The sequence below is a fragment of the Pituophis catenifer genome, unplaced genomic scaffold (genome assembly GCF_029215685.1).
Source record: "Pituophis catenifer annectens isolate HBS135680 unplaced genomic scaffold, rPitCat1.0.hap2 SCAF_9, whole genome shotgun sequence".
Lineage (NCBI taxonomy): Eukaryota > Metazoa > Chordata > Lepidosauria > Squamata > Colubridae > Pituophis > Pituophis catenifer.
This window is the reverse complement of record NW_027256889.1, coordinates 3,729,394-3,752,628: the sequence shown is the minus strand read 5'-3', so window position 1 is coordinate 3,752,628 and position 23,235 is coordinate 3,729,394. Positions and strand designations below refer to the sequence as shown.

The 23,235-nt window shown below is 47.8% G+C and overlaps 1 protein-coding gene across 6 annotated transcripts in view; it reads right to left on the bottom strand.

Annotated features, from left to right (window-relative positions):
- CLASRP (CLK4 associating serine/arginine rich protein) overlaps positions 1–23,235 on the bottom strand; it is a 32,856-nt gene that overhangs the window by 2,020 nt on the left and 7,601 nt on the right. For 2 of the 6 annotated variants that reach the window (XM_070950170.1, XM_070950172.1), the window contains exons 8-20: positions 22,897–23,042; positions 22,660–22,756; positions 21,885–21,963; positions 20,596–20,669; positions 18,479–18,520; positions 16,095–16,316; positions 13,082–13,444; positions 11,374–11,556; positions 9,769–9,808; positions 3,198–3,258; positions 2,166–2,224; positions 578–624; positions 392–474 (exon numbers count right to left, since the gene is read on the bottom strand). In XM_070950170.1, coding sequence (XP_070806271.1) covers positions 392–474; positions 578–624; positions 2,166–2,224; positions 3,198–3,258; positions 9,769–9,808; positions 11,374–11,556; positions 13,082–13,444; positions 16,095–16,316; positions 18,479–18,520; positions 20,596–20,669; positions 21,885–21,963; positions 22,660–22,756; positions 22,897–23,042 — 1,496 coding nt within the window. Of the gene's footprint in view, positions 1–391; positions 475–577; positions 625–2,165; positions 2,225–3,197; positions 3,259–9,764; positions 9,809–11,373; positions 11,557–13,081; positions 13,445–16,094; positions 16,317–18,478; positions 18,521–20,595; positions 20,670–21,884; positions 21,964–22,659; positions 22,757–22,896; positions 23,043–23,235 lie in introns of those variants that run through there. The other 4 variants (XM_070950173.1, XR_011600777.1, XR_011600779.1 and 1 more) reach the window with 4 other exon arrangements.

Here is a 23,235-nt window from a genome sequence, read left to right as displayed (position 1 = left end):
AAAGGGGGTGAAAAAAACCTCAAAAATGGGCTTAGAAAAGCCCAAAAAATGGGCCGAAAAAAAGCCTCGAAAATGGGCCGAAAAAAGCCTTGAAAACGGACCAAAAAAAGCCTTGAAAACAGGCTGAAAAGAACCCCAAAAATGGGCCAAAAAAAGCCCCGAAACAAGGGAAGCCAAAAAATTTTTTTTGTTTTCCTTTTCTAAATTTACATGCGACTTATAGTCAGGTGCGTCTTATAGTCCAAAAAATACGGTATACGCCACCATGCTTGGCTCCAGCCTCATTCTCCACCAAGGCGCATGGAATGTACCACTTGGCTGAAGCGTAACCACTTGAGTCTGGCACAACCTGTTCCCAATTTCAAACATTTTGGACTTTTGTAGCACTTACTGTAGCGCGGAGAAGGAGAGCGGCTGTGGCGGCTGTACTGTCGCTCCCACTCTTCCCGCTCCTTCTCCCGCCGTTCCCGCTCCCTGCAGAGAAGAAAAACGGGAGATCAGCAGGGATGAGGCACCCGGCACCGCACCGCACCGCACTGCCACCCCACCACAAGGACGGGAAAATCCAAGCAATTACTTCATCCGGATCTTCCGAGCCATGGCACGCAACTCATCCTCGCGTTCCTGGAAGGAAAGATGGGAAATCGAGTTAGCCCAAGGATGAAAGCTACATCCGGGACATTTTCATTAGCGACCAACTGTACTGTTTTCTACAGGCAGTCTCTGACTTATGGCCGGTTGCTTAGCATTACAGTGGACCACCACCTGCACTACTTGTGACCCGGTTTCAAAGTCCTGACAGCCTCCTCCTCCTCCTTCTTCCCCTTCCCCTTCCCCTTGTGATCACTAGGAGAGAAGCAACCTAGAACGAAGGAGAAATTAACCAGTGGAACAGCTTGCCACCAGAAGGTGTGGGTGCCCCAACACTGGAAGTTTTTAAAGAAGAGATTGGACATCCGATTTGTCTGAAATGGTATAGGGCCTCCTGCTTGAGAAGGGGGTTGGACTAGAAGACCTCCAAGGTCCCTCCCAACTCTGTGATTCTGTTATAACCTGATCCCAATGTTGGGTCCTTGGCAACCAGCTCCCATTTATGCCATTTGCGGTCACATGAGCGTGATTTGTGACCTGTTTTTTGGCCAAAACCCGGCGTTTATTTCCCATTTCTGACAAAAAGCATCCATTGGTGGTATAGTACTCAACTGCTTTGAAACTCAATGAAATTTGGGACTCAATGCGATTTGACAAGAAAATTGAGTCCTTGTACTCATCATTTGCTTAGTAATCAATGCACAAGCTAGAATCTGTCGGTGTTGGCTGCCTTGTGACTCACTATATTATTCCTTATGGGGAAAATTTATTTGGTCGTTTTTGGTACTCATCGCACCTCCCAGAACCAATTAACAATGAGTACCAAGGTACCCCTGTACAGGTAGTCCTCAATTTATGACCACAATTGAGCCCAAAATTTCTGTGGTTAAGTGAGACATTTGTTAAGTAAAGTTTGCCCCATTTTACGACCTTCCCTGCCACAGTCAACTGAACCACTGCAGTTGATAAGTTAGTAACCTGGTTGCTAAATAAATCCAGCTTCCCCCATTGACTTGGCTCGTCAAGACAGTCGCAAAAGGGGATCAGGTGACTCCCGGGGAGACTGAAACCGTCATAAATAGGAGCTAGTTGCCAAGCATCTGAATTTTGATCACGTGATCGTGGGGATGCTGCAACGGTCATAAGTATGAAAAAGTCACTTTTTCCAGTGCCGCTGTCACTTCAAATGGTCCCTAAATGAACCATTGTAAGTCGGGTATCTGAAATTGGATCACACGATCGGGGAGGGGAGGGGGGGGGGCTCCTACAAAGGTCGTTAAGTGTGAAAAATGGTCGTAAGTCACTTTTTCCAGGGCCCTTGTAACTTTGAACAGTCACGAAATAAACCCTCGTAACTCGAGGACCGCCTGCATTCACTGCCTCGGAAGTCATAAAATTGGACACGGCCACCTGGTGACCCAAACTTCACTATCGGCCTTGACTTATGGCCATAATTCCGGGCTGGACGGCGGTCGTAAGTAGTCGAGGGCTACCTGCAGTTAGGGGACCTTACAATTGTGCCCCCTGCTTAGTTCAGCTACTGCCCTGGGCCGATCGGCCGTCCTCCTGCTCACCTGTCTTTCGTGTTCCTGCTGCATCATCTTCTCCTGGGCTGCTTTCTTGTCTGCTTTGACTGAAGAGAGGCAGAGCAGAAAAGTGAGTGGGGGGCAGGCGGGGGTAGGGCAGACGAGAAAAGAGAAGGGGAGAGGGCAATGGTGGAATTCAAAAAATTTTACTACTGGTTCTGTGAGCGTGGTATGGCTTGGTGGGCATGGCAGGGGAAGGATATTGCAAAATCTCCATTCCCACCCCATTCCAGGGGAAGGACACTGCAAAATCCCCATTCCCTCCCCACTCCTGGGGGAAGGATATTGCAAAATCTCCATTCCCTCCCTACTCCTGGGGAAAAGATATTGCAAAATCCCCATTCCCTCCCCACTCCTGGGGGAAGGATATTGCAAAATCCCCATTCTCTCCCCACTCCTGAGGGAAGGATATTGCAAAATCTCCATTCCCTCCCTACTCCTGGGGAAAAGATATTGCAAAATCCCCATTCCCTCCCCACTCCTAGGGGAAGGATACTGCAAAATCTCCATTCCCTCCCCAATCCAGGGGAAGGATACTGCAAAATCCCCATTCCCACCCCACTCCAGGGAAGGATACTGCAAAAATCCCCATTCCCTCCCCACTCCAGGGGGAGGATACTGCAAAATCCCCATTCCCACCCCACTCCAGGGGGAGGATACTGCAAAATCCCCATTCCCACCCCACTCCAGGGGAAGGATACTGCAAAATCCCCATTCCCACCCCACTCCAGGGAAGGATACTGCAAAATCCCCATTCCCACCCCACTCCAGGAGGAGGATACTGCAACATCCCCATTCCCACCCCACTCCATGGGAAGGATACTGCAACATCCCCATTCCCACCCCACTCTGGGGCCAGTCAGAGGTGGTATTTGCCGGTTCTCCGAACTGCTCAAAATTTCCGCTACCGGTTCTCCAGGACCTGTCAGAACCTGCTGGATTTCACCCCTGGGAAAGGGGGTCCCCAGGGTCAGATCGGTCCCGACCGCTGCCTTGCGCCCAAACCCCGAAGATGCTTACACTGCCGGTTAAGCGCCTTCTGCATACGCAGCTTCAGTTTCTCCTGCGGAGTCAGCTTTGGCTATAAGCAGAAGCAAACAGAAAGATATTAAAACGTTTGGCCCAGGGCCTGAGCTCCTCCGTCCATTTGGGGGGGAAGGCATAGGTGGAGAAAGGCGAAGGGGCTCCTATAAATAAAGTATTATTGTAATTTGAGTGAGGGGTGGGGGGGGAAAAGAAGTGAATGACGAGACAGCCATTCACTGGGATATACGAGAATGAAAAGCCTGTGTTTTGAGTTCCGAGGGACTGCTGACTACCTGCGCCCCAGCAGGAGGGGAGATCCTATCTTCCCCGCTCAAAGGATCCGCAAAGAACCAACTGAAGTCTTCTGTGAAAAGAAGGACCAGGGGTGACATGATAGCAGCTCTTTTAATATTTGAGGGGCTGCCCCAAAGAAGATTCGGGCGAATTTATTTACCAAAGCACCTGAAGGCAGGACAAGGAGCAATGGATGGAAATTAACCGAGCAGAGAAGCAACTCTTAGAACTAGGGAGAAATTTCTCGACAGTGAGAACAATTAAGCAGTGAGACAAATTGCCTTTGGAAGTCGTGATTGCTCCATCACTGGAGGCTTTTAAGAAGAGACTGGACAGCCATTTGTCAGAAATAGTGTAAGTCCCCTGGGAGAGCAGGGGGTTGGACTAGATGCCCGCCAAGGTTCCTTCCAATTTTTGTCACTGTGACTAGCAAAAAATCAGAGCTTGAAGGAATTAAAAAAAAAAAAAGGCAGCTTATTTCAGGGAAGCTAAAAAGAAGGAACAGCACAGGGCGAGCAACTCCAGGATTCAAAATGCAAAAACTCACTAAGTGACAAGACAAAAGGCTCCCCCGGACACCCAAACACAATAACTACACATACACAACAGTACTGATTCAAGAGCTCGTTTTCAAGCCATAACTGTGTTGCAAAAGATTTGTTTAAAAGAAAAATTAGGATTACAACACGCTAATAGCAAACACCGCCAATTCCCCTTCTGGAGATCTGAACAAGAATCAGAATTATCAGCCTTTTTTAAAAATAATAATAATAATAATAATAATCATCCAAGCCCCTTTGGCTTTCCTGATTTCAACATATCTGCAATTCTTCCCGGAATCAGAGAGGCTTTTCAATCTTGTTTATACAGGGCAGGATTCCAAAACAGCCATGTTTTTTTTCTTTTCAGACATTTTTTTTCCTGTCCTGTCTGCAGCCCTCTGACTCACGTTAACATTTCCGTCTTCCGCAGGGATCAAAGCAACATCTCCCCCCCCACCCCCTCCCTCCCGCAACCAGGAATTTGGCACCGAATGGATACCCAACTTTTAAAATCCATCTTCCGAAGCTGCCTCAAACCATTAGCTGGACCGATCCTAGCCATTTTGGAAGCTGCGACTCGACAGACCTGGAATATCCTCAACTAGGACATTCCAGAGCAGGGGTCTCCAACCTTGGCAACTTGAAGACTGGTGGACTTCAACTCCCAGAATTCCTCAGCCAGCTTTGCTTCTGGGAGTTGAAGTCCACCAGTCTTCAAGTTGCCAAGGTTGGAGACCCCTGCTCCAGAGGATGCGATCTTTCTCACCTAATCTGGGGGAAACACGTACCAAATCAACAGGGCGATGCAGGGAGCCCTTCGCTTACGACCAAAATTGACCCCAAAATTTCTAGTGACCAAGTCAGACGTTTTGTGACGTGGATTTTGCCCCCTTTTACGACCACGTTTGTTAAGGGAATCGCTGCAATTGGTAAGTTAGTAAGACGGTTGTGAAGTGGATTTCCCACTGAGTTTGCGGACTTTGAGGGGGGGGTGTTTCGAGGGTTTTTTTGGCCCGTTTTGGGGGCTTTTTTTCAGCCTTTGAGGCTTTTATCCGGCCTGTTTTCAAGGCTTTTTGGGGCCCGTTTTGGGGGGGGGGGAAGGGGGTTGGCCAATTTTTGAGGCTTTTTTCAGCCCGTTTTCAGGGCTTTTTTGACCTGTTTTTTAGGCTTTTTTCAGCCCATTTTTTCGGAAAAAATGGGTTGAAAAAACCCTCAAAAACGGGCCAAAAAAAGGCCCCCCAAAAAAGGGAGGCCAAAACCTTTTTTTTTCCTTTTCTAAATTTAGTTACGTCTTATAGTCACGTGCATCTTATAGTCTGAAAAATACGGTACCTACATACATACAGCCACCTGGTGCCAAGTGATCTTGGAAAAAAGTAAAAATAAATAAAATAAAAATAAATAAAATAAATAAAATACAATAAAATAAAATATCAAACTAAACTAAACTAATAAAAAAATAAACTAAACTAAACTAATAAAAAAATAAAATAAAATAAAATAAAATAATAAAATAAAATAATAAAATAAAATAAAATAAAATAAAATAAAATAAAATAAAATAAAATAAAATAAAATAAAATAAAATAAAATAAAATCTACCTCCTGGTGCCAAGTGATCTTGGAAAAAAAGTTTTTTTAAAAAAGTAAAGAAATAACAAACAAATAATTGCTGCCACGCGTTGCAAAATGACCTGGGGGTGGCGGGTGGGAAGCAGGACATTGATCTCCTCTAAGGATCTATTTAAAGGAGACCAGAAGCCTCCGGATTAGACAGCGTTGACTTCCAGAGGCCTTAAATGACCGCTCTTGTCATAGCCTCCGCGTGTCCGTCCATCCCCCACAACTGACTCTACAAATTTAACACAGGTCGATAAATGGGAGGATTTGGACTTTGAATTGAAAAGCCTCCCCCTTGCAAGACAGAAGTCAATTCGCCTCTTGTGGGAGGAGAGGAGCCTTGCTTGCCAAGTCTTCCCAAAACACCCACAGCCGGCTGATGGCCGGTCACAAACCTTTTCCTTGGCAGCCAAAGACCGAAACACTGGGAGAGCATTAAGTCCCCGCAGCAGTTTGGCTTGGCAGCAATAGGCACCGGACTGAAAGTAAGAAAAGGTCCACCTGCCACGAACAGGGTGGATTTGATTTAAATCAAGTCGATTTAAATCACGATTTAAATCATGATTTAAATCACTACCCTGTTTCCCTGAAAATAAGACCCAGCTGGAAAATAAGTCCTAGCAAAATTTTTCAGGATGCTCGTAATATAAGCCCTAACCCCCCAAAATAAGCCCCAGGTATGACTGTCAGCCACATGGATGCATTTAGTACCGTATTTCCCCCAAAATAAGACCTAACCAGAAAATAAGCCCTAATGCGCCTTTTGGAGCAAAAATTAATCTAAGACCCGGGATTATTTTCAGGGAAACACGGTAGTAAAAAGGCTTGATTTAAATCAACTCGATTTAAATCATCATTTTTAAAGAGCAACTGTCATCTCTGTCCCGCAGCGGCTCCTCCTCGGACTCCTGCTGTTGACTCACCGACAGTCCCAATTTTGCAGAATATACAGAACTAAGCTCCGTTTCATGCCGAATAAACTAAATTATGAATGTTATCTTAAATAGAAAACTATCTTTAGATAGATTGTTACTCCAAAAGCATTTTATTAAAATAAATTTGATAAAAAGGGCCTTGATAGTACAGTGATCTACGCACCCTGTTATTAACATCTGCTGCTTGCAATTACTGCAAGTTCAAATCCCACCAGGCTCAAGGTTGACTCAGCCTTCCATCCTTTCTAAGGTAGGTGAAATGAGGACCCAGTTTGTGGGGGCCATAAGCTGACTTTGTATAAATATACAAAAGGATGAAGGCTATTGCTTAGCGCATTGTAAGCCCCCCTGAGTCTCCGGAGAAGGGCGGCATATAAATCAAATTAAAAAAAAAAAAATCTAAAAAATCCGGATTTAAATTTTTTAAAAAATCCGATTTTTTTTTAAAAAATCAATTTTTATCCACCCTGCCACCGAGCCAGTCAAACCAAAGGGGGCTAAAATGTGGCTACTTCTTCCCACTAATCGCAGTTGAAAAAGGACAGGTTGGGACTCATTCAGAATCAGCAATTCAAGCCTGCCTGTACAGGTACTCCTCGACTTACGACGGCAATTGAGCGGCTGAATTTCGGTTGCCGAGCAAGAGAAGCTAAGGGAGCTTAACCCCAACTTTATGACTTTTCTTGCCGCCGCTGTTAAGCGAATCGGCGCAGCTGTTAAGTTACTCACAGGGCTGGGTGAAGTGAATCTGGGTTCCCCGTGGACTTCGCTTGTAGAAGGTCGCAAAAGGGGATCACGTGACCCCCCCCTTCCCCCCAGGGACGCTGCGACCGTCGTCAATAAATGGGAACTAGTTGCCAAGCGTCCATGACCACGGGGATGCTGGCAACGTTCGTTAAGTGTGAAAACCGGCAGCAAGTCCCTTTTTTCACTGCTGTGGTAACTTCAAAAGGTCACTAAATGAACTGTTGTAAGTCGAGGACTACCTGTGGAGCATGTCTTGTTTTGCTCGCGATGCTTTTGACACGAACAAACAAACAAACAAAAAAAGCAAAGATCAATCAATTTTCCATTTTAATAGGCTTGGAAGCAAGTTGCTCTCCCATCTTGAATCCCCAGGGATCGGGGGGGGGGGGGTTGTTGTTGTTTTGTGGGCCTTCAGTTCATCATTCAAGACCATCATTCCAGAAAATTCTCCGTTCTAATCTAAACTGATTCCTAAGTGGATAATCTGAGAAACTTCCTGACAGTGAGAACAATGAATCAGTGGAACTACTTGCCACCAGAACTTGTGGGCGCTTCAACACTGGAGGTTTTTAAGAAGAGATTGGACAGTCGTTTTGTCTGAAATGGTAGCAGGGTGTTGGACAAGAACAGGGGTCCCCAAACCCCGGTCTGTGGACTAGCACCAGTCCACGGCATGCCAAAAACCGGGCTGTGGAAACAAGAGCCTTGGTAGTACAGTGGTCTAAAGCACCCTGTTATTAATACTGCTGCCTGCAATTTACTGCTGGTTCGAATCTCCCCAGGCTCAAGGTTGACTCAGCCTTCCATCCTTTCTAAGGTAGGTAAATTGAGGACCCAGTTTGTGGGGGTAATAAGCTTACTTTGTATAAATATACAAAAGGATGAAGGCTATTGCTTAACGCATTGTAAGCCGCCCTGAGTCTCCGGAGAAGGGCGGCATATAAATCAAATTGGAAAAAAAAAAAAAAAACGAAGCCCCGATCTGCGGAATGCGAAACCACAGCTTTTCCGGTCCACGGAAAAACCTCTCTCCATGGAACCGGGTCTCTGGTGCCCAAAAGGTTGAGGGCCGGCTGGAATAGAAGACCTCCAAAGTCCCTTCCGACTCTGTGATTCTGTTATTTGAAGACTGGATGAAAAAAACCAAGATGGCCTATTTTGTTCTTGAAGGAAATGTAGGATTGTGGCTGACAAAGAAAGCTGCGTAATGGTTTTTTTTTGATAGCAAACAAGCCTTGTATTTTACGGTCCCTTCCAACTCAGTTTATTCTGTTAAGTTCTATCTCCACCCTTAACTACCGTATTTTTCGGAGTATAAGACACACCTTTTTCCCCCCCTAAAAGGGGGTGAAAATTTGGGTGCGTCTTATACACCGAATGTAGCCCCGCCCATCCACTGGCCCCCACCCTATGGCCTCTGCCTCCCAGCCATTTACCTCCTCGCAGCAAGCAGCAAAAAGAAACAGCCCATTTCAGCTTCAGCACAGCCTACCATATTTTTCGGAGTATAAGACGCACCTTTTTCCCCCCCCCAAAAAGAGGATGAAAATCTGGGTGCGTCTTATACTCCAAATATAGCCTCTCCCAGTCGCTCAAATGGAGGTTTCAGAGGCTGAAAAAAGCATCAGAAAAGAAGCTTCAGAAAAGAAGCCCCCAAACAGAGCTTCAGAAAAAAAGATTCTGAAGTTCTGTTTGGGGGCTTCTTTTCGGAACCTCTGTTTGGGGGGCTTTTTTTCTGAAGCTCTGTTTCGGAGGCTTTCAGAGGCAGGAAAAAAAGTTCTTTCTGAAACAGATTTTCAGAAGTTTCAGAAAAAAAAAGCAACGCACAGAGCTCACAACCAAGGAACCTGTTGCTAAAATTCACCTCTGGGAACAGCTGATTGGGGAGTATTCCGGGAGGCCGATCCACCCGCCAATCAGCTTTTTTCTTATTTTCCTCTCCTAAAACTAAGGTGCATCTTATACTCCAAAAAATACGGTAATTAGCACAAGTTGATTGTCCCTTGGATCCGCCTCCCGACTCTCAGCTGTTTCAGATTGCCATTGCCTATTGGTGCGCGGGCCTCCGCTGCTTGCTGCAAGGAAGTAAATTGCTGGGACCAGATTTTTTTTTTTTCTTGTGCTAATCAAGCTATGCTGAAAACGAAACTGAAAGTAAAGCAGGCTGTTTGCTGCAACGAGGTAAAATTGCAGGGAGGCAGAGGCGGATTTCTTTTTCTTGTTTTCATCACCAAAAAAAGATAGGTGCGTCTTATAGTCCGGAGCATCTTATACTCCGAAAAATACGGTAAATACAAAACACTCAAGCACAACCATGCAAAAGACCCCCACGGAGTACATTGTTCCTGCATGTCTATGGTTCCCTGAGTCTTTTGTTTTTTCTGCAGTGGTGGGAATTAAAGAGGTGAGGTTTAAATTCTTACTGACTTTGGCAGCTCCTGTCTCTTTACCACCAGCCGTTTCAGCCCTAAAAAAAGGTGAGGAGAGACAGAGAGATAGGTGTCAATCAAAAGACGGATGCCAGACAGGGATTAATCTGAGTCGGGAATGCGCAGTGAAGCTCCAAGGCTAAATTCAACAAGTCTAACCCTTTATTTTACGGCAATACAGGTAGTCCTCCACTTAGAACAGTGTTTCTCAACCTTGGAAGCTTGAAGATGGGTGGACTTCAACTCCCAGGATCCCCCAGCCAGTTGTTAAGCGAATCTGGCTTCCCCGTGAACTCTGCTTGTCAGAAGGTCGCGAAAGGGAATCACATGGCCCCAGGATGCTACAGCCGTCGTAAATATAAGTCATTTGACACGCGTCTGAATTTTGAAAACGTGACCACGAGGTCACGGGCAACGGTCGTTAAGTGTGGAAAATGGGCAGAAAATGGGGTGTGGAAACAGCCACTTTTTTTCCAATGGCCGTTCTGATGATGAATCGTCACTATATGAACTGTTGTAAGTAGAGGACTACCTGTACACGCCTTCCGGTGAAGCTCCAAGACTAACTCAACAGGTCCTAATGGAGCTAACCCTTTATTTTCGTAATGATTTTATTAAGTTTTCCGTGATATAAAATACAAAGGAAAGTGAAAACAGAAGAGCAAGGAAGGGCCTGGTGGCTCAGCAGATTGATAGCACTGTGATTAACACCAGCTGCCTGCAATTACTGTAAGTTCGAATCTCGCCAAGGCTCAAGGTTGGCTCAGCCTTCCATCCTTTCTAAGGTAGGTGAAATGAGGACCTGGTTTGTGGGGGCAATAAGCTGACTTTGTATAAAAATATACAGAAATATGAAGGCTATTGCTTAACGCATTGTAAGCCGCCCTGAGTCTCCGGAGAAGGGTGGCATATAAATCAAATTTTAAAAAAAAGGGGGGGAGGAAAGAAGAGGAATACATTGATCTCTGGCTTTCTTTAGTGCAGTAGAACAAGACAGTAACAGTACAGCCTCAACCTGTTGCGGATTAATATGGACTAGCCACTTCTATAACAAGCTTATCTAATTTGCTTTATTTATCAAGCACAAAATCCAGAAGCAGCTTCCAAGGAGAAACCAAGTGGAATAGGTAGCTTTGCTTTGAGTAAAGCAGTCAATTTAGCCCCCTCTGCTGGTTTCCTCAGTTTTCCCAGCCCTTCATCCATGGCTGCCCTTTAAAGAGCACATGGAAGCTTTAAACTTAGGCAAAATGCAGCAGCCATCACAAAACTACACTGATTGCCAGCCGTCTTTTAAAAGGCACTGGTAGAAGTGAATATTTGCAGCTCAGGGTTGAACCGTGGGGTCCTTGGTGCCCTCTGAGCTTGGTGGTTTTCTTGCAGACATCTCATGACCCAACTAAGTAACATCATCAGTGCTAGAAAAGAGGGGAGGCGTTGTGAAGGGGAGAAGGCGAGGAGGAGGACAAAGACTAGATGGTCCTTGGTGCTCTCTGAGCTTATTAAGGATGCTTGCTCCCTTGAGTTATCTATCGAAATAATCAAAGTGGGGTATAAATCAATAAATAAATACATGAAATAAAAATAAATAAAATGGCACGCTCACTTTTTCAGTTTCTCCCCTACAGCAGGCGAAACCGCAGGCCTCAGCATTTTCTCTCTGGCTGGAGACACTGACCGGCTGCGGCTCCGCGATTCACTCTCACTTTGGCTGCTGCGGCTGCTGCTCCAGTGCCTCCCTCCTCTGCCGCTGCTCCACCGATAATGTTCCCCAGACCGGGAATGGCTCCTGGGAATAAGGGAAGAGCCTTGCATTAGGGCAGGGGACTCCAACCGAGGCCACTTTTAAGACTTGTGGACTTCAACTCCCAGAATTCTCCAGGCAGCCAATCAGGAATGTCCACACGTGGCAACTTTTAAGACTTGTGGACTTCAACTCCCAGAATTCCCCATCCAGCCAATCAGGGATGTCCACCCGTGACAATTTTTAAGACTTGTGGACTTCAACTCCCAGAATTCCCCAGCCAGCCAATCAGGGATGTCCACCCGTGGCAACTTTTAAGACTTGTGGACTTCAACTCCCAGAATTCCCCAGCCAGCCAATCAGGGATGTCCACCCTTGGCAACTTTTAAGTCTTGTGGACTTCAACTCCCAGAATTCTCCAGGCAGCCAATCAGGGATGTCCACGCTTGGCAACTTTTAAGACTTGTGGACTTCAACTCCCAGAATTCTCCAGGCAGCCAATCAGGGATGTCCACCCGTGGCAACTTTTAAGACTTGTGGACTTCAACTCCCAGAATTCACCAGCCAGCCAATCAGGGATGTCCACCCGTGGCAACTTTTAAGTCTTGTGGACTTCAACTCCCAGAATTCCCCAACCAGCCAATCAGGGATGCCCACCCGTGGCAACTTTTAAGACTTGTGGACTTCAACTCCCAGAATTCCCCAACCAGCCAATCAGGGATGTCCACCCTTGGCAACTTTTAAGTCTTGTGGACTTCAACTCCCAGAATTCTCCAGCCAGCCAATCAGGGATGTCCACGCTTGGCAACTTTTAAGACTTGTGGACTTCAACTCCCAGAATTCTCCAGGCAGCCAATCAGGGATGTCCACCCTTGGCAACTTTTAAGACTTGTGGACTTCAACTCCCAGAATTCTCCAGGCAGCCAATCAGGGATGTCCACGCTTGGCAACTTTTAAGACTTGTGGACTTCAACTCCCAGAATTCTCCAGGCAGCCAATCAGGGATGTCCACCCTTGGCAACTTTTAAGACTTGTGGACTTCAACTCCCAGAATTCCCCAGCCAGCCAATCAGGGATGTCCACCCGTGGCAACTTTTAAGACTTGTGGACTTCAACTCCCAGAATTCTCCAGGCAGCCAATCAGGGATGTCCACCCGTGGCAACTTTTAAGACTTGTGGACTTCAACTCCCAGAATTCCCCAGCCAGCCAATCAGGGATGTCCACCCGTGGCAACTTTTAAGACTTGTGGACTTCAACTCCCAGAATTCCCCATCCAGCCAATCAGGGATGTCCACCCTTGGCAACTTTTAAGACTTGTGGACTTCAACTCCCAGAATTCTCTAGGCAGCCAATCAGGGATGGCCACCCGTGGCAACTTTTAAGACTTGTGGACTTCAACTCCCAGAATTCCCCATCCAGCATGGCTGGCTGAGGAACTCTGGGAGTTGAAGTCCGCAAGTCTTAAAAGTTGCCGAGGTTGAACACCCCTGCATGGGGGCACGTCTACCCTTGCCCCTCCCCCAAAGAGGTACAGAGGGGCACCCCTCTCCTGCGGCTTGGCTTACTGACCTGGATCTGCGTCGAGAGCCGTAACGCCAGCCCCGCTCCGTCGACCGCGACCTGGAGTGTCGTCGCCCGTCTCGAGAGCCTCCGGCCGAGTACCGCCTGGTCCTGCTGTGGGACCGGGAATACCTGTGGCTGCGGGAACGGCTGTAGCCGCCGGTCCTGTGGTAACTACTTGTCCGATGGGACCGTGAGCTGGACTGCGAGCTGGAGGAGGAGGAAGTGGACGAGGAAGAGGAGGAGGAGGTGGTGGAGGAGGAGGTGGAGCGTCGCCTGGAAGGAGGAGAGGCAGGATGCTGGCTGGTCACGCAGGAGACCGGCAGCGGAGGAGAAAGGCCGAAGGACGTCCCCAACTGCCAAGGTCTAATCCTGCCGGACAATTCCCCAAACAGAGGAGGAAAAAAAAAAACGCTTCCAAATTAACGGCCACGGCTCGGTCGTCTGCAATGGGTCAGGCTGCCCTTCGCTTCCCCGCCTTCTCTGTCTTCTTCGGGGCACCCCCTCCCTGGAGACAGGAAGGGTTGGTAAGACCCCGCTGGCTTCCACACCACGTTCGGCTCGGCCTAAGTGCAACAGGCACGGGGAGGTTGGTGGGCTGCAAGACCTCAGCGCTCAAGGGACAGAATTTTGAACCCCCAGCTCAGGATCCCCGGGGCGGCTGTCCCGTCCTTGAGAATTCCCAAATTTAAAGGGAGGAAACACTCCCTTTAAAGTTTCGAAACTGCCAGGGAAAGGCTTATTTAAAAATAATAATAATAATAATAAACTGTGCATGGGGACCTACCCTAAGAATGTGGGACCGCTGCAGAGTTTATTATTGTTTGCCACAAGACCTCAAACAGGACAAGCGGGGGGGGGGGGGGATTTCCAACAATGTAAATGTCAACCTTGAATTGAACCTGGCTGCGGCCGTTTTGGAGGCTTCAGGATTGCCACACAACAGAGGGAGGGAGGGAAATAGCTAGATGGGAGTTTTGTGGCCAAAACAATCAAGTTTTCCTGTGGGAACCAAGGACTTTCTCACAGGTGGCTTGGTCAGAGGAGGAGCAAAGTAACCAAGCAACAGGCCAGCACCTGATTGGACAGCGTGACCAGCAACTTGGGGGAAGGGGAAAACTTTTACTTTTTAATTAAGTGAAAGCTGCAGGAAATCTCAGAGTTGGCTTTGAGCTGAATACCTGTGCTCCGCTACGAAACTATATGATTGGGCTTGATCAATCGACACTTACAGCTTGAAAATTAATGAGTGGTTACGATCGGCCTCTCCTCTCCCCTTCTCGCCCTCAGCCTTGCCCCACAGAAGCCTCCCCTATCCTATCCCCTTCTCTCCCTCAGCCTTGCCCCATCGAAGCCTCCCCTATCCTGTCCCTTGCTTGCTGCTGTGAAAGTAAAACTGAAACTGAAACTCCTCTCCTCTGCTTGTGTTTTGCATTTGGAACAGATTTCTTTTCAAGTGGGGAGGGGGAGCAGAACTCCTTAGCATCACAGCGTGTTAATAATAATATAGGAAATACTAATGCTCTGATGGTCATTTCAAAAAATCCTTTCTTAGTGAGCACCTAGAAGCCAAGAGGAACATACGTGATGGCAAATTTCAAGTTTGTAGGCTTTACGGTTCTGGAGATTTTGTGATGATGTGTGAGTGGTATTTCGCTTTTATATATATATATATATATATATATATATAGATCCAATAAAACTGTTCTTTGAGGAGATTGCCTGCCTCGGAGTTCTACATTCTATGGGTGCATTACTTGGAACGCTGATATCAAGCCGGCTCTGAAAGTTCCCACAGCTTCCACCTAATTAAAAAGTAAAAGTTTCCCTTTTCCCCTCAAGTCACGCTGTCCAAGACTGGGGTCCATTAAGAGTCCCCTCGAGAGGTCTTTAAAAGCTAATTTTCCCAAGCCTTGGTTCTGCTGACAGAGGGCTCGATGGCACGCGACTATTTGCTGCTCTGCCACAATTCTGCTGCTACTTAAAAGTTTTTCGTGATAACATTATATAGAAATAAATTACAGGTAATCCTCGATAGTTTGTTTAGCGACCGTTCGAAGTTACAATGGCACTGAGAAAAGGGATTTATGACCCTTGTTCGCACTTATGACCGTTCCGTGAGCAACCGCCCCTGGTCGTGTGATCAAAACCCGGACACTTGGCAACGGGTTCGCATTTAGGATGGTTTGCAATGTCCCAGGGTCACGGGATCATCTTTTAGTGACCTTCAGACCGGCGAAGTCAACAGGGAAGCCAGATTCACTTAACAACTGAGTTACAAATTTAAAAACGGCAGTGATTCAGTTTAACAAATGTAGCAAGAAAAAGCCGTAAAACGGGGCAAATTAACCCATTTCTCACTTAGCAACGTAAATTGCTTAATGCATTGTAAGCCGCCCTGAGTCTCCGGAGAACGGCGGCATATAAATCAAATTAAAATAAGAAATAAAAAAATTCTGGGCATCTGTTGTGGTCATAAATCGAGGACTAGCTGTAATTCAAATCGGAAAGCTTGGCCTTTGAAAAGGTGGATCAAAGTAGAGTAATAATGATAGTGGGGGAGAGCGAGCAGCAATCACAGCATAATTGGCTGGTTGGAAAATGCTAGGATTTAATTTGCAATAAGCCAGCTTCCCCAGGCCAAAGGAATCTCCCAACCGTACTTCAAAAGGATCTCTACAAAGTTAAGGCAGTCATACAGGATCCTGGACCTTGTCTCTCCTTCAAGGAAGCTACAGCTGGATGCAAGAAACCTCCCAGATCTCTCATGGGACAAGAGCCCCACCCCACCGCTTTCCTGATCCCTGACCAGATTCCATCATGAAAAGATCATTCGGGCAAGAATGGGCCTGCCGGAGTGACCAATGGCAACGCAGCTCCCCTAACACGGCCGGGACCAGACCCAAGCATTCGGGGCAGATGGACGTCAAAAAAAAAAAAAAGCAATCTCTCGACCTTTGACCCCAGAAGGGTCTCTGCTTTAAGGTTTGGGAAAGGCCAGGCAGGTGCGAAAGTTACCGACCGGGAGGAGGCGCTATGACCTGCCGGAACGTTGCCCTGCTGCGCTTGGCTGGAGCGTGGCTTGTTGACGGGGGGTGTTTTCCGAGGGGCTCCCCCGGCTTGGGAAGCAGCGGCTTCTTCATCGCTGCCCCCGAAGCTGGTGATGAAAGTGATCTTCTCTTCGTGACCAGGGGAAGGCGAGCGAGAGCGGGAACGAGACTCGGAGCTGGATTCTGAGGGGGATCTGTGGGATGAAGGCAAAGCGATCACTGGAGAGAGAAGAACCGGGGGGGGGGGGGAGAGGGCGGGGAGCTAATCCCAGCCTGGAGCAGTTCATTCGTAGATGCCAGGTTGAACTGAGGATGCTTTGGTGGCCTCTTGAACTGGGTAGGTTTTTTTGAGGACGTTTCATGACCCAACTAGCTAACATCATCAGTGCTACGAGAAAGTGGGGCTTGGGAGGAGGAGGAGGAGCTAATTTTTCTTGCAGACATTTCATTACCAAACTAGGCTATGCCATCAGTGCTACAAGGGAGTTGAGATTTTGCTCTTATTTTTATATACTAGTTTTATGTACTTAGTGTATATAGTACTAGATACTATATTAGTATATACTAGCTGCTTGCCCTGTCAGTGTTGGTGGGAGTATTCTTGGTGGTTCTTTGATTAGGCTGTTATTTAAGGTTAGCCTGTTTATCTGTGTTGGTTAGTAGTTCCTTGATTGGGGTATTCTTTAGTTCTTGATTGTTGGTCTAGTGCAAGGATCAGCAACCTGCGGCTCCAGAGCCACATGCGGCTCTTTGGACCCTCTGCGGTGGCTGCCTGTCAGGTGATCCCACCATTGGCTGGCCCCGCCCCTCCCCTCCCAGTCACTCCTCGCCTGGCCTGAGAAGGTAAGGGTGACGGTGGGGGATGGAGAAGCGGCCAGGGCAGAGACAGAGAGAGAGAGATAGAGTGGGGGAGAGAGAGAGACATAGAGAGATACAGAAAGAGAGGGAGAGAGACATAGAGAGGGAGGGAGACATAGAGAGATACAGAGAGAGAGGGAGGGAGAGAGACATAGAGAGATACAGAGAGAGAGGGAGGGAGACATAGAGAGATACAGAGAGAGAGGGAGGGAGACAGAGAGAGATACAGAGAGAGAGGGAGAGAGACATAGAGAGATACAGAGAGAGAGGGAGGGAGACATAGAGAGGGAGGGAGATATAGAGAGATACAGAGAGAGAGGGAGGGAGACAGAGAGAGATACAGAGAGAGAGGGAGAGAGACATAGAGAGATACAGAGAGAGAGGGAGGGAGACAGAGAGAGATACAGAGAGAGAGGGAGAGAGACATAGAGAGATACAGAGAGAGAGGGAGGGAGACATAGAGAGGGAGGGAGACATAGAGAGATACAGAGAGAGAGGGAGAGAGAGACATAGAGAGATACAGAGAGAGGGGGAGGGAGGGGGGAGGGAGGGAGGGGGAGAGATATGTCAAAAGGATTGTGTGGTTCCCGGTGTTTTTTAACAACTGGTTCTCTGCCCTAATGACCGGCTGGGTAGGTGTGGCTTGGGGGGGGTTATGTGACTGGTGTAAGTGAGTGACATCAAGTTGGCCACGCCCACCCAGGTTTTGTGGCTCCCGGTGTTTTCTTTTCTGTGGGAAACGGGTCCAAATGGCTCTTTGAGTGCTTAAGGTTGCAGCTCTGCGCGCCCGTGCATCGAGAAGAGGCTCGTCCTCTTCTTCCTCTTCACTTAAGGGAGCTTCTGGAGGTTCTGAAGGCCCTGGCTGAATCCCCACCTCTGGCACCACATCTTCTCCAGCCTCCTCATTGTCTGACTCGAGCGCCAGCTGCACAGGCTGCTGGCACAGCACCACACCAGCCTCCTCGCTGTCAGAATCAGCTACTAGCTGCACAGGCCGCTGACGGGCCACAACAAGTATATAAAAATAAGAGCAAACACCATTCCTTTCGAGCACTGATGATGTTACTTAATTTGGTACTGAAAAGTCTGCAAGAAAACCACCAAGGTCAGATAGCACCAAGGATCCCACAATGATCTCCTCCTCCTCCTCCTCCTCCTCCTCCTCCTCCTCCTCCTCCTCCTCCTCCTCCTCCTCCCCAGAGAGTACTAAGGTCCCCACACAAATGGAATTTGAGTAAGCCTCAACATTCAACAGGCTAAAATAGCATTTTTCCGTTAAAGATATAATGAAGATAAATACAAAGTCATAAACAACTCGCTCCCTTTCAAAGCTCAGCTGTTTCTGTACATACACAGCCCTTTCTGACTATCCTTCGAATTAAATGCAAATTAAAGTCTAGGAAGCCAGGGAAAAGCTTCCCCTTCACTGATCCACGGGAGGAGCAAGGGATTCCCCACCCCACCCCACCCCAAAAGCAGAGCGGTTGTCTGCACTCACCGTTTATAGGGGTCGTAGGTGGGACTGTCTCTCCGAGCGTAACTGTAATGAGAGAAGACTGTGAGAACGAAAAGCCTGCCCTGCATCGCGGAAGGTTTGCAAAACTGAACTCTAGCTTCCTGCCTTCCTTTTCGGCAGTAGCTTCGTCCCGAGAGCAGAAAATGCCTTTTTAAAAAAAAAAAAAAAATCTATCCACTATCACGAGTGTTTCTTAGACTAGCTCTCCTTGGTTTTTCTTTGAAGACGTTTCGCTTCTCATCCCAAGAAGCTTCTTCAGCTCTGAGCGGATGGCGGGGAACGGAAGGATTTATAATGGAAGGATATATTAATGGAAGGATGTGTCCTCCAACAGAGGGGGAGGGATACGACCTCATCTGTCTCCAATATACAATACAGTGAGAAGGTTGGAGAGGAACTTGGGCCGGTCCTGGAGGCTGGGGAAAGCTCGGACGAGGGCTCTGCATCGGAGGCAAAGAGGGAGCTAGACAGCAGTGAGGCAGAGGAACAGCTGGAGCCCGTTCCCAATGTGCGCATGCACAGAGCTGCCAGAAGACAAAAACAACTCGGCCAACCTGTGTAGGCTGGCGACCCACATTTGCGAGACCGCCTTCTGCCGCCGATAGCCTCCCACCGACCAGTACACTCCCAAAGAGAGGGACTCCTCAGGGTGCCGTCAGCCAGGCAATGTCGGCTGGCGACCCTCGGGTGAAGGGCCTTCTCTGTGGCAGCACCTGCCATCTGGAACGATTTGCCCCGGGAGATACGAAGGATATCAGATCTCCGGGCCTTTCGCCGTGCCCTAAAAACTTTTCCATCAAGCAGGGCTGGCGTGGAAACCCCCCACCCCCTTTTTAGCTCTTTTTTAGCTCTTTTTAGCTTTTTAAGTGTAAATTGGTTTTTAATTGGATTGTTTTAAATTGTGGGCCAAAATTGTATAATTCTTTTAATTGATTTTAAATTTTGTATTGGTATGTTTTTTATCCTTGGCTGTGCACCGCCCTGAGTCCAATAGGAAAAGGGCGGTATATAAATTGAATAAATAATAATAACAACAACAACAACTGCCCCCGGACATACGAAGCATCCCCGACCTCCGTGCCTTCCGTCGCGCTCTGAAGACTCTATTATTCCAGCAAGCTGGTCTGACAAGATAAAGGTTTTTTAAATTGGGTTTTGATAGGGGTTTTAAAATGATTTTAGTTGGATATTTTAAATTTGGCCAAATGATTGAATTATTTCAATAAGCTTTTAATTTTTGTTGTATATTGTTTTTACCATGGCTGTTCACCGCCCTGAGTCCCTCGGGAGAAGGGCGGTATACAAATATAATAAACTAACTAACTCAGAAAGCAGGGTCGACTTGGGAGTAAAGCCACACCTTGGAGGTGATTGGCCCCTCCCATAGGAAATAATAGAGGAGCGGACGGGGAGGGGACTTTTGCAGGAAACAATTTGTTCATTTGGTCGTTTCAAGAGTGGGAAGATCTGTCCGTGAATCCCAGAGACTCTGTGCCAAGTATTGCCTTGCCCTGCGTCTGGAAACTATTGACATGGCAGCTTTCCAAGCGAGATAAGGTCTGTGTTGATAAAGATTCCTCTGAAAGACTGTTTGCCAGGCCTTGCTGACTGTGAATGAAAGGAATTCACCGTTGTGTAAATAAAAGGGGTTTTGCCGGGACCAATTCCTGCTTCCTGCTTTTTAGGGAAGTCTAGGTCAGAACAAACAGTTCCAAGAAGGCTCCATGCCCGTTTGCACCACTCGGGTGACCCTGAGGACACAGATAAAACTCCAGGTGACCTTAAGGACCCTCTAACAGGATGCAAATGTCCACCTGTCTGCAAGGAGTATAAATCCTTCCATTCCTCACCATCCAGTCGGAGCCAAAGAAGCTTCTTGGGATGAGAAGCAAAACGTCTTCAAAGAAAAAACGGAAAATCCAATTGCCTCTTGAAAAAAAGCACCTTTGAGGGCGTCCTACAGATAATCCGCCACTTATGAACGGCAGTTTAGCATTTGCCTCCCACCAGAAAAAGATCCTGCAAATTCCACACACCCCCCCCCCGAGGGATTCAAGGACAACCAACAGGGGAACAGGTCCAACTTCCGAAAGGCCTACCTCGGAGGGCTGATCTTCCTTCCTTTCAAACGTTTCTCTCGGAATTCCCTCCTTTGCCGCCTGGAGCGGCGACCCTGGAGGAGAAGGCAGGTGTGAGAGACCAAAGAAAGACCCCAGGCTCTGATGGGGCCTACCATCACTCCCTGGTTTATCAGCAGAGGAGGAGGGGAATGGCCCCAACTTTCTTTTTGGCCTGCATCGAGGAGGATTTTAGATGAGTCAGAAGTGGGAAGCGTTGGACGTTGATCTCCTCTCCGTCAAATGAAGAGACGAGCCAGGCCCAGCCCAGCCGAGAACTAAGGGGAAATATCCTGAGAGTTGGATATTTTCTGTGGAACTATTTAATCTGTGGAACTGCTTGCCTCCAGAAGTTGTAGGTGCTCCATCAGCGGAAGTTTTTAAGGAGAGAGTGGACAACCATTTGTCTGAAATGGTTTAGGGCAGGGATGGCGAACCTTTTCGGCACCAAGTGCCAAAAAAAAAAGTCGTGCGGAAACTTTGCACAACACGCTCATCGGGGTCGCACTCCAGAAAAGCCGAACATCCGGGTTCTAGCGCGCATGTGCGCCCAACGATCAGCTGGCCGGCACGCATGTGCCAACCGGTTTTTGACACTGCCACACTTGCGAAGGGATCACGCTCTGGAAAAGCCGAACTTCCAAGTTCTGGCATGCATTGCACACCCAACAATCAGCTGGCCAGCGCACATGCGCACACCAGTTTTCAGCACTGCCGCGCATGAAGGACAGCTGGTCGTCGCACACGCATGCAAGCCAGAAACCACAGAAGACAAAACATGCAAGGCCGCGTGAGCCGGGCGACATGGCTTCGCATGCCACTTTGAGCACGCGTGCCATAGGTTCACCATCATGGGTATAGGGTTTCCTGACAAAGCAGGGGGATGGACTAGAAGACCTCCAAAGTCCCTTCCAACTCTTCCTTTCCTTTCCTTTCCTTTCCTTTTCCCTTCCCTCCTACCATTCTCCTTTCTTCCTTTCCTTTCCTTTCCTTTCCTTTCCTTTCCTTTCCTTTTTCCTTCCCTTCCCTTCCCTCCTACCATTCTCCTTTCTTCCTTTCCTTTTCCTTTCCTTTTCTTCATCTCTTTCCTTTCCTTTCTTTCTTTCCTTTCCTTTTTCCTTCCCTTCCCTTCCCTCCTACCCTTCTCCTTTCTTCCTTTCCTTCTTTCCTTTCCTTTCCTTTCCTTTCCTTTCCTTCCCTTCATCTCTTCTTTCCTTTCCTTTCCTTTCCTTTCCTTCCCTTCCCTTCCCCTCCCCTTCCTGTTTCCTTACCGAGTACATGGCTTTTTCTTCCTCCAGAGCTTTGGCGTGTTTGATAGCTTCCGCCTCCTCTTTGTCCTTCCGCAACATCCTTCCAGAAAAAGAAAAGAGAGTGTTGAAGAAAAAGGGAATGCTTACACACAAGAGGGTACCCCTAGAGATTTGTGCCCAGAACAGTGGTTTGTGTAGGATATGACCAGGCTGAGCCCAAAAGGATGGGTGAGTCAAACATGTCATCAGTCTGGAGTCCCTTCGTGCCCACAAGAGATCTGAGTCCAGCCCACCTTGAATTCCGTTGAGTTTTATCTACTACCAATTTGCTTTGATTGTTACTACCGGTAGTCCTCAACTTACAACAGTTTGGTTAGTGACCAAAGTTATAACATCACTGGAAAAAGTGACGTAGGACCGTTTTGCACAATTACAACAGTTACAGCCTCCCCGTGGTCAAGTGATCAAAATCCAGATGTTTGGCAGCCGACTCATCTTTATGACAGTTGCAGAGCCCTGGCGTCATGTGATCCCTTCTTGCGACAAGGTCAATGAGGGAAGCCAGATCCACTTAACAACCGTGTTGTTAACTTGTCTACCGCAGTGATTTCACTTAACAACGGCAGCCAGAAAGGTCGTAAAACGGAGCAAACTCCCCTTCACAAACGTTTCGCTTAGCAACAGAAATTTTGGGCTCAATCGTGGTCCTACGTTGAGGACTCCCTGTGTATCATGGGGAAGCTTCTCTGGAACTCAAAAAAAAAAAAAAAGAGGAGGGGGGGAAGAGGAATCTTACCGGACAAAATCCCCTTCGGCCATCCCGTAAGTTGTCGCCTGTTTATTCAGATCAGCCACTTGGTCTTGGTTCAGCTCATCTACGTCAACTTCAACATCTGAAAGCGACAGAAGGCAGCTAAAGCTTGGTGCCCTCATCCCATCCAACCACATCCGCCAGATCTCTCGGCCGCTCCCTGCCGTGGTTCCTGCTTCTGTAACACGCCCGATCCTAAAAAAGGTGGCTCTGGAGGTGTACCAATATCGGGGATGACTTCATCCTCGTCGGTGTTGCTGTCTTCTTCGGAATCCTCTTCCTCCGCTCGCTTCTCGGACGGGTTCTCAAGTTCGGCCACTGTGCTGTCCTCGTAGGTATAACCAATGGAAGCTTTCTTCTCGGCCAACCTGCAGAGAGGAATGTTTCCAGGGGTGGGTTTCACTTACCTTTGCTACCGGTTCGTTCGCGCACGCGCCAATTCTCCCGCCGCTGCTACGGTTCACCCGAACTAGGGCCAACTGGTAGCAACCCACCACTGAATGTTTCTCATCAGGCTGTCGGGAGTCCCGGAGCAGAGGTCTGTGATGGGTAATCTACCCC